The sequence below is a fragment of the Panthera tigris genome, chromosome C1 (genome assembly GCF_018350195.1).
Source record: "Panthera tigris isolate Pti1 chromosome C1, P.tigris_Pti1_mat1.1, whole genome shotgun sequence".
In the NCBI taxonomy this organism is placed as follows: domain Eukaryota; kingdom Metazoa; phylum Chordata; class Mammalia; order Carnivora; family Felidae; genus Panthera; species Panthera tigris.
Window position 1 is genome coordinate 149292403 of NC_056667.1, and position 13990 is coordinate 149306392.

At 37.7% G+C, this 13990-nt stretch overlaps 1 protein-coding gene across 9 annotated transcripts in view; it reads left to right on the plus strand.

Annotated features, from left to right (window-relative positions):
- The window catches only part of TANK (TRAF family member associated NFKB activator), a 94089-nt gene that overhangs the window by 32836 nt on the left and 47263 nt on the right, over positions 1-13990 (plus strand). For 8 of the 9 annotated variants that reach the window (XM_007078457.3, XM_007078456.3, XM_042994562.1 and 5 more), the window contains one exon: positions 1561-1708. In XM_007078457.3, coding sequence (XP_007078519.1) covers positions 1610-1708 — 99 coding nt within the window. In that variant the 5' untranslated portion in view covers positions 1561-1609. Of the gene's footprint in view, positions 1-1560; positions 1709-3861; positions 4735-13990 lie in introns of those variants that run through there. The other variant, XM_042994564.1, reaches the window with a different exon arrangement.

Sequence of the window (13990 nt, forward strand, 5' to 3'; positions counted from 1 at the left end):
TACCTTCTTTGTGTAGTGATAAAAATATTCTGCAACTAGGGGCTCCTGAGTGGCTCAGGTGGTTGAGTGTCTGACTTTGGCTCTGGTCGTGATCTTGTGGTTTGTGAGTTCGAGCCCTGCATCATGCTCACTGCTGTCAGCACAGAGCCTGCTTCAGATCCTCTGTCCCCCTCTCTCTGTGCCCCTTCCCTGTTGCACGCTTTCTCTCTCTCTCTCAAAAATAAACATTGTAAAAAAATGTTCTGGAATTAGGTAATGGTGATGATTGTACAACAAAAAGCCACAGAAGTGTATGCTTTAATGTGGTGGATTTTATGTTATATAAATTGTATTTTTAATTTAATTTTTTTAAGTTTATTTATTGAGAGAGAAAGAGCAGGCAGGCATGAGTGGGGCGGGGGGGGGGGGGGTTGCAGAGAGAGAGGAAGAGAGAGAGAGAATACCAAGCAGGCTCCACACTGTCAGCACCAAGCTCGAAACAAGATTTGATCCCCCAAACCATGAGATCATGAACTGAGCTGAAATCAAGAGTCGGAATCTTAACTGACTGAGCCACCCAGGCTCCCCTATGTGATTGTACTTTAATGTAAAATACTGAAAAAAAAATTATTTTTAAAGCATTGTGTACCCAAAATAAAATGAAAGATGTTATGAAAGCTTAAAGTGTAAGATTAAGGATTTCCAATCATAAAGAAGTGAAATAATTTAATACCCTCAAGCCCCCTAGGACTGATAGAGAATTTTATCTATTCTCTGGCTTTCAGAGGATTAAGAGAAAAGTCCTGTGGTGTTGTTTTTTACAGCTGGACAGGAGGAATCCGAAGCATTATATGGTCCTCTGCTCAGAGCCAAGGAATGTGGTTAGAGATGTTATGCAAATTGAGATGATAAAACCAAATTACCTCCACTCAGTAGATCACCTGTAGTTCAAAACAGCAGGGAGTTTGGAAAACTAATAGAGAGTGTGGGTAGGACTGAAGGGATGTGATTTTTTCTTTTTTAATGTACAATCCAACAGCAACTCTCCCTAGATTTTGTGCTAAAATAAGAGCATTTTCACACATTTTAATTGCTCTGCGATAACAGCAGTGTGAACTCCATCCACAAACATTTATTATCTATTTAACTTTGCTCTAATTTCAGTGTAGCAAGAATTCACCTTGTAAGTGGGAATAACTGTCCGTTTAGTAAAAAGAAATCCCTTCCCACGTTGTTAATCCTGTTGTGCATTTCTATAATAAAGTATTAATAACAAATGGCCTTTTATATTTCTCCATTTTAAGGTTGCATTTATAGATTACTGTTTTCAAAGTAGCATCTTTGTGAGTTGGAACCCCACTTGCTCCTTGAACATTAGTAAAGAATATTAAAAATTGTAGAAGTTAAGGTTTCTTAACATTTCTAATCAGGATTTTAGATGAGACCCATATGCCTTTATAAACCTTTATAGTACTTGGTGCTATAATGTTCATGATAAACTGTATGGAACTGTTTTTAAGATGTGTCTTAAAAATAAGATTTGTGTAACTTAATAGCTATCTAAATTGTTTTATTTTCCAGACCTGTCATTTACTCCATCCTTTATAGTGATGCTACAGAACAGAAAGGAATGGATAAAAATATTGGCGAGCAACTCAATAAAGCTTATGAAGCCTTTCGACAGGCATGTATGGATAGAGATTCTGCAGTAAAAGAGCTACAGCAAAAGGTATATGGTTTTGGTTTTGAAAGTTATTTCTTCTGGTAAATGGAATTTGAGAATCTTTTGCAACTAAAAAATATTGTACTGTTTGAAACTTTCTTAAAGAACTATAAATAACTAAAACACAGAGATTTATATTAATGGATGGAATTTAAGATTGTTATTGTTTTTTTTTTTAAAAAAACATTGTGACCAGAGGGAAGAGTTCACAAAGAGTATTATCTTCCATGAATAATTTTTAATTTTCAGTTGCAAAAGAGGGTAAGTTGGAGGAAAGGTATACTTCCTAGGCATAAATTTACCTTAGTAGTTCCTCGGCACATGTCTGCTATTGGCCCATAATTAGGTCTCCACTGATCTGTAGCAAAATGAGAAAAATAAGAATGTAATGAACTTCTTGTAATGCTAAATTTATCCAATTCAAAATTCTGTCCTTTATTCTCATATTATGTTTCCATGTTTCCACACTATCAGAGTATAGGGCAGAATTGTATTAACACACACTTTTGTGGGGCACCTGGATGGTTCAGTCGGTTGAGCATCCATCTCTTGACTTCAGCTCAGGTCATGATCCCTTCCCAGAAGATCAAGCCCTGCATTGGGCTCCATGCTGAGGATGGAGCCTCCTTAAGATTCTCTCTTTTTCCCTCTGCCACTCCCCCCTGCTTGTGGGTTCTCTTCTCTTTTTCTATCTAAACAAAAAAACAAAAACAACAAAAAAATCCGCCCCCCACATTTGTGAGATGATAATGATAGAGTTTTTGTTTATTTATTTAATATCACTATTTAGTAGTGTCTTGGGGGTCCCCAATAGCATATATACATTCTGTGTTTCTAAAGGGACTCACAGGACTTAGCATACAGTAATGCTCACAGCCAAGATTTATTACAGTGTCATGATAAAGATACACAGCCAGATCATTAATATAAAAAAACCATCAGGCAGATTCTAGAAAGATCCATATGCAGGCCTCCTATGCTCTTTCCCACCTGTGAGGGGTCACACAGAGTGCACCCTGCCTCCAGTCAAAAATTTAGTCACACATGTACAGTGCTTCTACATAGGGAACTCCATTTGAGACGCAAGAGTTAAGGGTTTTTATTAAGAACTAGTCCCATAGAACATCTACAAAGGCAAGGTAATTAAAAGCAAAAATGAACTATTGGGACCTCATGAAGATAAAAAGCTTCTGCACTGCAAAGGAAACAATCAACAAAACTAAAAGGCAACCAACAGAATGGGAAAAGATATTTGCAAATGACATATCGGACAAAGGGCTAGTATCCAAAATCTATAAAGAGCTCACCAAACTCCCCACCTGAAAAACAAATAATCCAGTGAAGAAATGGGCAGAAAACATGAATAGACACTTCTCTAAAGAAGACATCCAGATGGCCAACAGGCACATGAAAAGATGCTCAACGTCACTCCTCATCAGGGAAATACAAATCAAAACCACACTGAGATACCACCTCACGCTAGTCAGAGTGGCTAAAATGAACAAATCAGGAAACTATAGATGCTGGAGAGGATGTGGAGAAACGGGAACCCTCTTGCACTGTTGGTGGGAATGCAAACTGGTGCAGCCACTCTGGAAAACAGTGTGGAGGTTCCTCAAAAAATTAAAAATAGATCTACCCTATGACCCAGCAATAGCACTGCTAGGAATTTACCCAAGGGATACAGGAGTACTGATGCATAGGGGCCCTTGTACCCCAATGTTTATAGCAGCACTCTCAACAATAGCCAAATTATGGAAAGAGCCGAAATGTCCACCAACTGATGAATGGATAAAGAAATTGTGGTTTACATACACAATGGAATACTACTTGGCAATGAGAAAGAATGAAATATGGCCTTTTGTAGCAACGTGGATGGAACTGGAGAGTGTGATGCTAAGTGAAAGAAGTCATACAGAGAAAGACAGATACCATATGTTTTCACTCTTATGTGGATCCTGAGAACTTTAACAGAAGACCATGGGGGAGGGGAAGGGACAAAAAAAAGTTAGAGAGGGAGGGAGCCAAAACATAAGAGACTCTTAAAAACTGAGAATAAACTGAGGGTTGATGAGGGGTGTGAGGGAGGGGAAAGTGGGTGATGGGCATTAAGGAGGGCACCTGTTGAGATGAGCACTGGGTGTTGTATGGAAACCAATTTGACAATAAATTTCATATTTAAAAAATAATAAAGGTAAAGACTCAAAAAAAAAAAAAAAAGAACTAGTCCCATAGATACCCTATGTCAACCAAAATTTCAGACTCTCAGAAGGAAAGTAGGTCTTCATCATAAATTTCATAGTCTCTTGGTATAGTCTAAGTAAGCCGTCATAGCAGTCAACTTTATCACTTAGGAAATGTTCTCAAAGTTAGGCTCCCAGATGCCAGCCAAGGGCTAACCTTCATTAGTTTCAACAGGTAGTTGAAAGTGGGAGATCTTACATTGGTTCTCTCATTTAAGAAAAAAATATATTAGCTTTGAAATTCTGAAGTCTAAGAAATATGCTAGCCATGCAGTTCTTAGTTTCTTCCATAAATTTAGGAACTACACAATTCTCTTCATCCTACTTTAAACATCTATAAAACTAGCTGTTATACATATTTCCCTGCATTCCTCAGAAATCATTATTATTTGTGATTCTCCTGTTGGTTTATAAAAGAATACTTCCATTTGTATAGGCAGACTTATGGACTAAGTTCTTCCTTGGGGTGCACAGAGGAGAAACAGACGCATAACAATGACAGGGAGTTTTCTAAAATTATTGAAGTTTAGAATTTGGATTTTTCCTTTCTAGTTCAGGTATAAGGCATAATCACTTTTTAAAAAACAAAACAGAAAAAACAAAAACAAAATTCCCAACTTTTATTCTTCTTATTTTCCTATTAGGTTCATTAAGAAATTTCAACAATCCTATACTTGTTCTAGGAAAGTTAGGAAACACAGAATTACGGAAGAGCAGTATTGACATATTCTTAGGTTAAGGCAGAGACAGAAATTTTTCTAACTGCTCCTCTGCCTGCACTAGCCAATGGTAAGCAACTCTTATATTTACTCTTGTAATGGTAAGAAACTCTTGTAATTTAACCTTTTAACTGTCATGGAAGAAGCCTTTGTTCACGTCAGCAATTATTTCAAGGAGGGTAAAGGGAATTTTTTTTTTTAATATTTGTCAAGTACTCAAGAATAAAGAAAACATGTATACTATATATTCTTATGTACTAAACTCAAAATATCCTGATCTATTTTAAAATATTATTGTATGTCTGCCGTATACTAGGCCCTTGATGAGGTTCTGAGAATGCTGAAACAAAACATAGTTTATACCTTTAAGGAACTTTCCAATTAGAAGCTAAAAAGGAAGAGTAATAGTTCTTATCATAGGATGCTAAGTGCTAAAGTGGAAATCTGTGGAGGATAACATAGGAGCACAGAGAAGAGGCACCTCAATCAGTCTGGGAGGATCAGGTGATAAGCCAACTCTCACACCCCTCACTTAGGCTGAGATTAGGAGTTGGGTAAATTAAGGAAGAAGAGTCCTGCAAGCAGGGGGAGCAGTGTATGTAATAAAAACACAAAAGGAAGGGAATATATGGTACGTTCCACATACAATAAGGTGATTCTATGGCTCCAACAAGAACAATAGAGCAGTACAGGAAAAGAAGCTGTGAAGGTAGATTAGGGGCCTATCATGAGGAATAGGACTAAGTAGTTCATACTACATTCTTAATCAAAATGTACTGAAGGATTAATATACATGCTTCAGAAAAGGCTTCCTGACATTAGGATATAGGATAGAGGACAATGTAGAATTCAGCTCAACAAACATATTGATGATAAACAGTGTTCTAAGAGCTAGGAATATAAAAATAAGTGGTAATCATCAAGGCACTTTATCAACTTTAATATATATATATATACATATATGTTTCATGTATTATGTGTATGTAAAGGTATACATATATAAATGGTATGATAATATATAAGTATCCATTAATATGCATATGTTTTATATATATACAGTTGACCTTGAATAACGCAGGGGGTTAGGGGTGCTGACTACCATCCCCGCCACCCCCCCCGCGCTGTCAGAAATCTGCATGTAACTTTTGATTCTCCAAAAACATAACTACTGTTAGTCTACTGTTGACTGGAAACCTTACCAATAACATAAAACAATCGATTAACACATATTTTGTATGTTATATGTATTATATACTGTATTCTTTCAATAAAGTGAGCTAGAGAAAAAATGTTATTAAGAAAATTATAAGAGAAAATACATTTATATATAGTACTGTACTGTATTTATTGGGGGTAAAAATTGACATATAAGTGGACCTGTGCTGTTCAGGGGTCAACTGTACATATATTATACTTCAATGTAAAAAAGAAAAAAATGAATCATTTTAAGCAGTCAACATGCAGACTTAAGCATTAGGGATGAATTAGGGAAGCAGTCTAATGTTTATTTAGAAAACAGAATGGAAAGTAGGTGGCACCTGAATGCAGGCCACTTCTGAGTGTGATAACATAGATTCTAGATGATAACTAAGTATCTGGAATAGAAGACTGGATTGATGGTGGTACTGATGACTGAAAGGAACAGTAGAGAAGATGCAGATTTACAGATGGGGAAATAAGATGTGTAATTAGGTTTTAGCTATCGAGTTTAGTTACCTGTGGGACACGCAGGTGAAATTGTATAATGGATGGTTACAAATATGGATTTAGAAGCTTAGGTAGAATTGTGAAGAAGAGATTATAGTTATAGATTAAAGAATAACAAATTTTATTATAGCGTTGAATAAAATAGCATTTCCAAGTTAGAGTGTATAGAGCAAAGGAGTATTTGAAGGGTAAGAGGGTGAGAGGGTGGAAATAAGACCAACCAGTTGGTCATTGGAGATTTAAAACTAAAGAATTGACTATGAAACAAGAGGAGAAACACCTATTCCTCAGAACTGGAAGGGATGAGAAAAAAAAAAAAAAACAGGTTCACACGAAGATAAGTTTGCAGATAGGAGTTGGTGGTGGCAGGAAGTTAGCAGGGTTATCATGTATCACTTATATGTGGAATCTAAAAAAGTCAAACCTATTGAAAACAGTAAAATGGTGGTTACCAGGGATTAGGAGGTGGGCATAATATTGATGGTGTTTAAGGGTTTAAACTTGTAATGAGGTAATGATTAGTGAATAAGCCAAAGAGATCTAATGCACAGTATAATGAATATAGAAAATAATATCATACTATAATTATATAATGTGATAAATACTGCTACAGGGGCAGTCATATTACAATATGTAAATGTATCAAAGTAACACACTGTACACCTCAAACTTACACAGCGTTACATGTCAAATTTATTCAATAAAAGAAAAATAGGGTTATAATGTAAGAGTCTATTTTTTTCTGTGAAATACATGGTGAGGTCATCTGAGTGAAGTGATTTTAGGATATTCTGAGAGTGGTAGTAAAGAACTGAAATAGCTTCAGTTAAAAAATGGGAGAAGAAATATGTTGCATCCAGCATTTACCATGAATTTTTGGTGGTATCAATCCATGTTTGTTGGTCATTTTTTTCAGCAGCTTTCTTCGTATAGAAGTGGAATGAGCAGATGGCCAAATCCAGGATTAGGAGATTGCAGAGTTAAGAGTAGAAGAATGTGGATAGTGGTGGCCAGAAAGTGGGTGCAAAAGCAATTGAAATTGTGTGCTTTGAGATACAAACTAACATCAAGAAGAAGTTAATCTAGCAGTCTAATAGACTAAAACAAAAAAAGAGGGTTTATGTCTGAAGTTTCCATGAAGTGAAAGAACAGATCCAGAAGGAGTAAAAGAATGTGAGAAGTGAAAGGATTGACTGTTCGCAATGAGTTTGAATTGATGTTTAAGATTTTCTGTTTTCATAATGAGTCATGAAAGTGGATAGCCGGAGTGGGATTGAGAAATTTTAAGAAACTCAGATTAGAGCACTTCTCCTTAAAGTGGTGACAAGATTAGGAGCATTTAGAAAGACTGTGTGAGAGAAAGAGCTGAAATTCTTGAATGTGAGAGAATGACTACTATGTTTTAAGATAAACAGTTTTGAGGAGAGACTGGTATTAATTGCATGCCTTGTGGGTGGCCTTTTGCTTAAGTTTAAAGGAATATGGCTCAAAAGTGGCAATGATGAGGCGAGATAGTGTTTATCTTCTTGTTCTCCCACTTCCTATTTCATTGCCCAACCCCTGTGGTTTGATAGGACATTAGACAGCTTCATATGAGGGGACTGCAGAGGTATTTGTATCCTCCAGAGACAACATAATAATTCCCATTTTATTTTTTTATTTTTATTTTTTTTTTTTAACGTTTATTTATTTTTGAGACAGAGAGAGACAGAGCATGAACAGGGGAGGAGCAGAGAGAGAGGGAGACAACAGAATCTGAAACAGGCTCCAGGCTCTGAGCTGTCAGCACAGAGTCCGACGCGGGGCTCGACCTCACAAACTGTGAGATCATGACCTGAGCCAAAGTCGGACGCTTAACCGACCAAGCCACCCAGGCGCCCCAATAATTCCCATTTTAAAGTGAGGTGTGCCTAGGTTACTCAGTCGGTTAAGTGTCCAACTTTGACTCAGGTCATGATCTTTCAAGTTCATGAGTTTGAGCCCCACATCGGGCTCTGTGCTGACAGCCCAGAGCCTGGAGCCTGCTTCAGATTCTGTGTCTCCCTCTCTGTCTCTCTACCCCTCCCCTGCTCACACTCTGTCTCTCTCTGCTCAAAAAATAAATAAATAAATAAATAAACTTCAAAAAAAAATAAATAATTAAGTGAGATACCAGTCTTTTTGAAATTCAGTTGTTTTTAGCCATTACATTTCTCCATAGTATAACGAAATAGTTCTGACATTAAGTTTTATGCTTCGATCTCATTTGTTATGCTTTTTTAAGTTAACAATTTTCTAAAATAGTTTTGTGGGAAGACCTGTATACTTCCTCTTGACATTTCTTGGGATTTTATTTTATGGAATATTTATTGTTTTTTGAATTACAGACTCAAACATACCAAGTGTAAATCACTAATTTGTTCTCATCTAACTACTCCCAGAAATGAAATTGAACTTTGAAGTAAAACCAGCTAAATATTCCTCATTTAGAATCTTTAGTAATAAGATGATATGTACAAGTTCTCAAACTTAATAGTATGCAGATAAGAGCAAAGGTTCTGAATGCTGATTTTGGTAAAGGAAATTATTACTTGATTTGATCTGGATATTTTGAGTTCAAGTGTTAGAAGATTAGGCGAAGATGGTCAGCAGGCAATTGAAGTGTGCATCTTTGAAGTAAAGCATCAGTTGAAAACACAAATTTGGGAATCATCTTCACAGAGATATTTGGAGCAATAGGAGAAGGAGCTACAAATGGGGAAAAGAATCGGGTGAGAGAGAGAAGCAAGAGGACAGCCTTGCAGAAGTTGTCTGGCATTCTGATGTCAGAAGGGCCCCAAGGGATGTGCTGTCAGTGAGCCTAGCTGCCCTTCCTAACACTGTGCTTGAAGAATTGGTCTACTGAGTGACAGCAAGATGGCAAACTAGGAAGTTCTAGGCCTTGTTCTTCCATGAAAACATCAAATAAACAACTACAGATTGATTGAAATAATTTTATAGGAGTTCTGGAAATCAGTGATCATCAGCAACCAAGCAAACGCCTAGTCAAGGAAAAGCCATATTCAAAACTGCAGGAAATTTCATGGCATTTCTACTTGCCCTTGACCCACTACCTGCCCAGTGTGGTATGGTGCATTTGGGAGGAAATAGCCCAATTCCTGGTTCCCTCCCTCAGGAAGGAAGGAGAAGAGTGAAACTTGTTTGAAACATCATGACCTGTCTGTGGACTGTCCAAGGGAGTGTGTTCTGTCTCATCTGACTTGGAGCTCAGAGTTGGGAATGGTAGCATAAGTTTGGGTCTCAGGCTAGAAGTCATGGAAGGCAGTGGTGGGCAATTTAGCCTGTGGAAACTGCAGGGGGACTGCAATGGACAGCTGAGTGCAAGAGATTGAAGGAAGAAGACTATAATAGAACATCTAAGATCCTAAGAAGCTGGGGTAAGACCTTTTGAGAAGCTAAGATACTTCCAGCTAGCCAGGGAAAATCAGAAACAAACAGAAACCTACACCCACTGGCCCAAACAGGATACACACTCGGCAAATACCGAGGAAGACCTTAAGGCTTTACCCTGAGCCAATCTCAAGGCTAAGGGGCCTGCTAATTAGTTTTTGTTTGTTTTCTTTTCTTTTCCTCTGACTTCTTTTTTATTATTATTACTAAATATAATTTACTGTCAAATTGGTTTCCATACAACACCCAGTGCTCATCCCAACAGGTGCCCTCCTCAATGCCCATCACCCACTGTCCCCTCTCCCCCAACCCCATCAGCCCTCAGTTTGTTCTCAGTATTTAAGAGTCTCTTATGGTTTGCCTCCTTCCCTCTCTGTAACTTATTCCCCCCCACCACAATCTTCTGTTAAGTTTCACAGGATCCACATATGAATGAAAACATATGGTATCTGTCTTTCTCTGCCTGATTTATTTCGCTTAGCATAATACTCTCCAGTTCCATCCACATTGCTACAAATGGCCAGATTTCAGTCTTTCTCATTAGGGGCCTGCTAATTAGTGAAGGTCTTCCACACCAGGCTTTAGAGACTGGAAGAGTTTATTCACATGCCCCAGTTTTCAATAAATTACAAGGCCTATGAAGAAACAGGGAAATGTGGCCCTTTCAAAGAATAAAATAAATTTCCAGAAACAGTTGCTGATAAACATGCATCAGACTTACTAGACAAGGACTTTAAAACACTGTCATAAATATGCTCAGAGAGCATACAAAATAAACAAAGGAGGGATGCCTGTGTGACTCAGTTGTTAAATGTCTGACTTTAGCTCAGGTCATGATCTCATGGTTCGTGAGCTCAGGCCCTGCATCAGGCTCTTTGCTGACAGTTTGGAAACTGCTTGGGATTCTCTCTCTCCCCGTCTCTCTGCCCCTCGCCCACTCGTGCTCTGTCTCACTCTGTCTCTAAAAAATAAATAAATGTTTAAAAAAAAAATCAGTGAACTCCAAGACAGGCCATTTGAAATAATGGAGTCTGAAGAGCAAAAAGAAAAAAGTAACAAAAGTGAGCAGAGCCTAAGAGACTTAGGGGACATTATCAAGTGGGGCAATATACACATTATAGAAGAAGGTGAAGAGAGACAAATTATTTTTTAAAAATAGAAAAAAAATAGGTTATTTAAAGAAATATTAAATGATGACTTCCCAAATTTGGGGAACAACATAGATATACATATCCAAGAAGCTCAACAAATTCTATGTAGGATAAATTCAGAGTTCCCCATGTCAAACTCCATTATAACCAACTGTCAACAAAAACAATCTAGAAAGCAGCAAGAGAAAAGGAACTCATAATATACAAGGGAGTCCAAATAAGACTGTCAGTGGATTTCTCAGCAGAAGTCTTACAGGCTAGAAGGCAATGGGATGACATATTTAAAGTGCTGTAAGGGGCGCCTGGGTGGCTCAGTCAGTTAAGCATCTGACTTCAGCTCAGGTCATGATCTCGCGGTTTGTAAGTTCAAGCCCTGCATCAGGCTCTGTGCTGACGGCTTAGAGCCTGGAGCCTGCTTTGGATTCTGTGTCTCCTCCTGTCTCTGCCTTTCACCTGCTCATGCTCTGTCTCTCTCTGTCTCTCAATAATAAATAAACGTTAAAAAAATTAAAAAAAAAAATAAAGTGCTGTAAGAAGAAAACCTGTTAACAAGAATTCTGTATATCTGGTAAAACTACCTGACCTAGAAGACCTGACCACTAGACCTGACCTAGAAGAAATGCTGAAGAATTGAAATGCCTTCAAGTTGAAAGGAAAGGATGCTGCATAGTAACTTGAAGCCATATGAAAATGGGTTTTCTGTAAAAGGAAATGTACAGACAAATATAAAAACTAGCATTATTGTAATTTTAGATTGTAACTCCCCTTTTTATTTTCTACAGGATTTAAAAGACAAATGTATAAAAATTACTTTAAATCTTTATTAATGGGTGAACAATATATAAAGATGTAATTTGTGATATCAGTAACAAAGTAGGGAGGTAGAGCTATAAAGTTGGAGGGTTTGTTGTATGCAGTTGAAGTTAGTTTGGTATCAGCTTAAGATACTGTCATAACTTCAGGATGTTGTATGTAGTCTCAGTGGTAACCACAAAGAAGATCTACAGAATATGCACAAATGGAAAGGAGAAGACATCAAAATGTGTCACTACAAAAAACCAGCTAAACACAGAATAATGGAGGAAATGAAGAACAAAAAGCTGTAACATATACAGAAAACAAATAACAAAATGGCAAAACTAAGTACTTCCCTATTGGTAATTACTTTAAGTGTAAATGAATAAAACACCCTAATCAAAAAACATCGATTTCTAAAGACCATAAAATACCTAGGAATAAACATAACGAAAGAGGTGAAAAATCTCTACACTGAAAACTATAGAAAGCTTATGAAAGAAATTGAAGAAGATGCACAAAAATGGAAAAATATTCCATGCTCCTGGATTGGAAGAACAAACATTGTTAAAATGTTGATACTACCCAAAGCAATCTGCATATTCAATGCAACCCCTATCAAAATAACACCAGCATTCTTCACAGAACTAGAACAAACAATCCTATAATTTGTATGGAACCAGAAAAGACCCCGAATAGCTAAAGCCATCGTGAAAAAGAAAACTGAAGCTGGAGGCATCACACTCCTGGACTTCAAGACATACTACAAAGCTGTAATCATCAAGACAGTATGGTACTGGCACAAGAACAGACACTCAGATCAGTGGAACAGAGTAGAGAACATAAATGGACCCATAAAGGTATGGCCAACTAATCTTTTTTTTTTTTTTAATTTTTTTTTAACATTTATTTATTTTTGAGACAGAGACAGAGCATGAACAGGGGAGGGGCAGAGAGAGAGGGAGACACAGAATCTGAAACAGGCTCCAGGCTCTGAGCTGTCAACACAGAGCCCGACGCGGGGCTCGAACTCATGGACCGTGAGATCATGACCTGAGCCGAAGTCGGATGCTTAACCGACCAAGCCACCCAGGTGCCCCTGGCCAACTAATCTTTGACAAAGCAGGAAAGAGTATCCAGTGGAATAAAGACAGTCTCTTCAGCAAGTGGTGCTGGGAAAACCAGACAGCAACATGCAGAAGAATGAACCTGGACCACTTTCTTGCACCATACACCAAAAAAAAACCCTCAAAATGGAAGAAGGACTTAAATGTAAGACAGGAAGCCATCAAACTCCTCAAGGAGAAAGCAGTTAAAAACCTCTTTGACCTCAGCTGCAGCAGCTTCTTACTCAACACCTCTCCAGAGGCAAGGGAAACAAAAGCAAAAATGAACTATTGAGACCTCATCAGGGTAAAAAGCTTCTGCACCGCAAAGGAAACAATCAGCAAAACTAAAAGGCAACCAACAGAATGGGACAAGATATTTGCAAATGACATAGATAAAGGGTTAGTATCCAAAATCTATAAAGAACTTATCAAACTCAGCACCCTCCAAAAAAACAAATAATCCAGTGAAGAAATGGGAAAAAGACATGAATAGACACTTCTCCAAAGAAGACATCCAGATGGCAAGCAGACTCATGAAGAGATGCTCAACATCACTCATCATCAGGGAAATACAAATCAAAACTATAAGGAGGTACCACCTCACACCTGTCAGAATGGCTGACATTGACAACTCAGGCAGCAACAGATATTGGCAAGGATGCAGAGAAAGAAGATCTCTTTTGCACTGCTGGTGGGAATGCAAACTGGTGTAGCCCCTCTGGAAAACAGTATGGAGGTTCCTCAACAAATTAAAAATGGAACTACCCTACGACCCAGCAATTGTACTACTAAGTATTTATCCAAGAGACACAGGTATGCTGTTTCAAAGGGGCACATGCACCCCAATGTTTATAGCAGTGCTATCAACAATAACCAAAGTATGGAAAGAGCCCAAATGTCCATTGACGGATGAATGGATAAAGAAGATGTGGTATATGTGTACACACACACACACACACACACACACACACACACACACACACAATGGAGTATTATGCAGCAGTCAAAAAGAATGAAATCTTGCCATTTGCAACTACTTGGTTGGAACTGGAGGGTATTATGCTAAGTGAAATTAGTCAGAGAAAGACAAATATATGACCTTATCATATGAGGAATTTAAGATACAAAACAGATG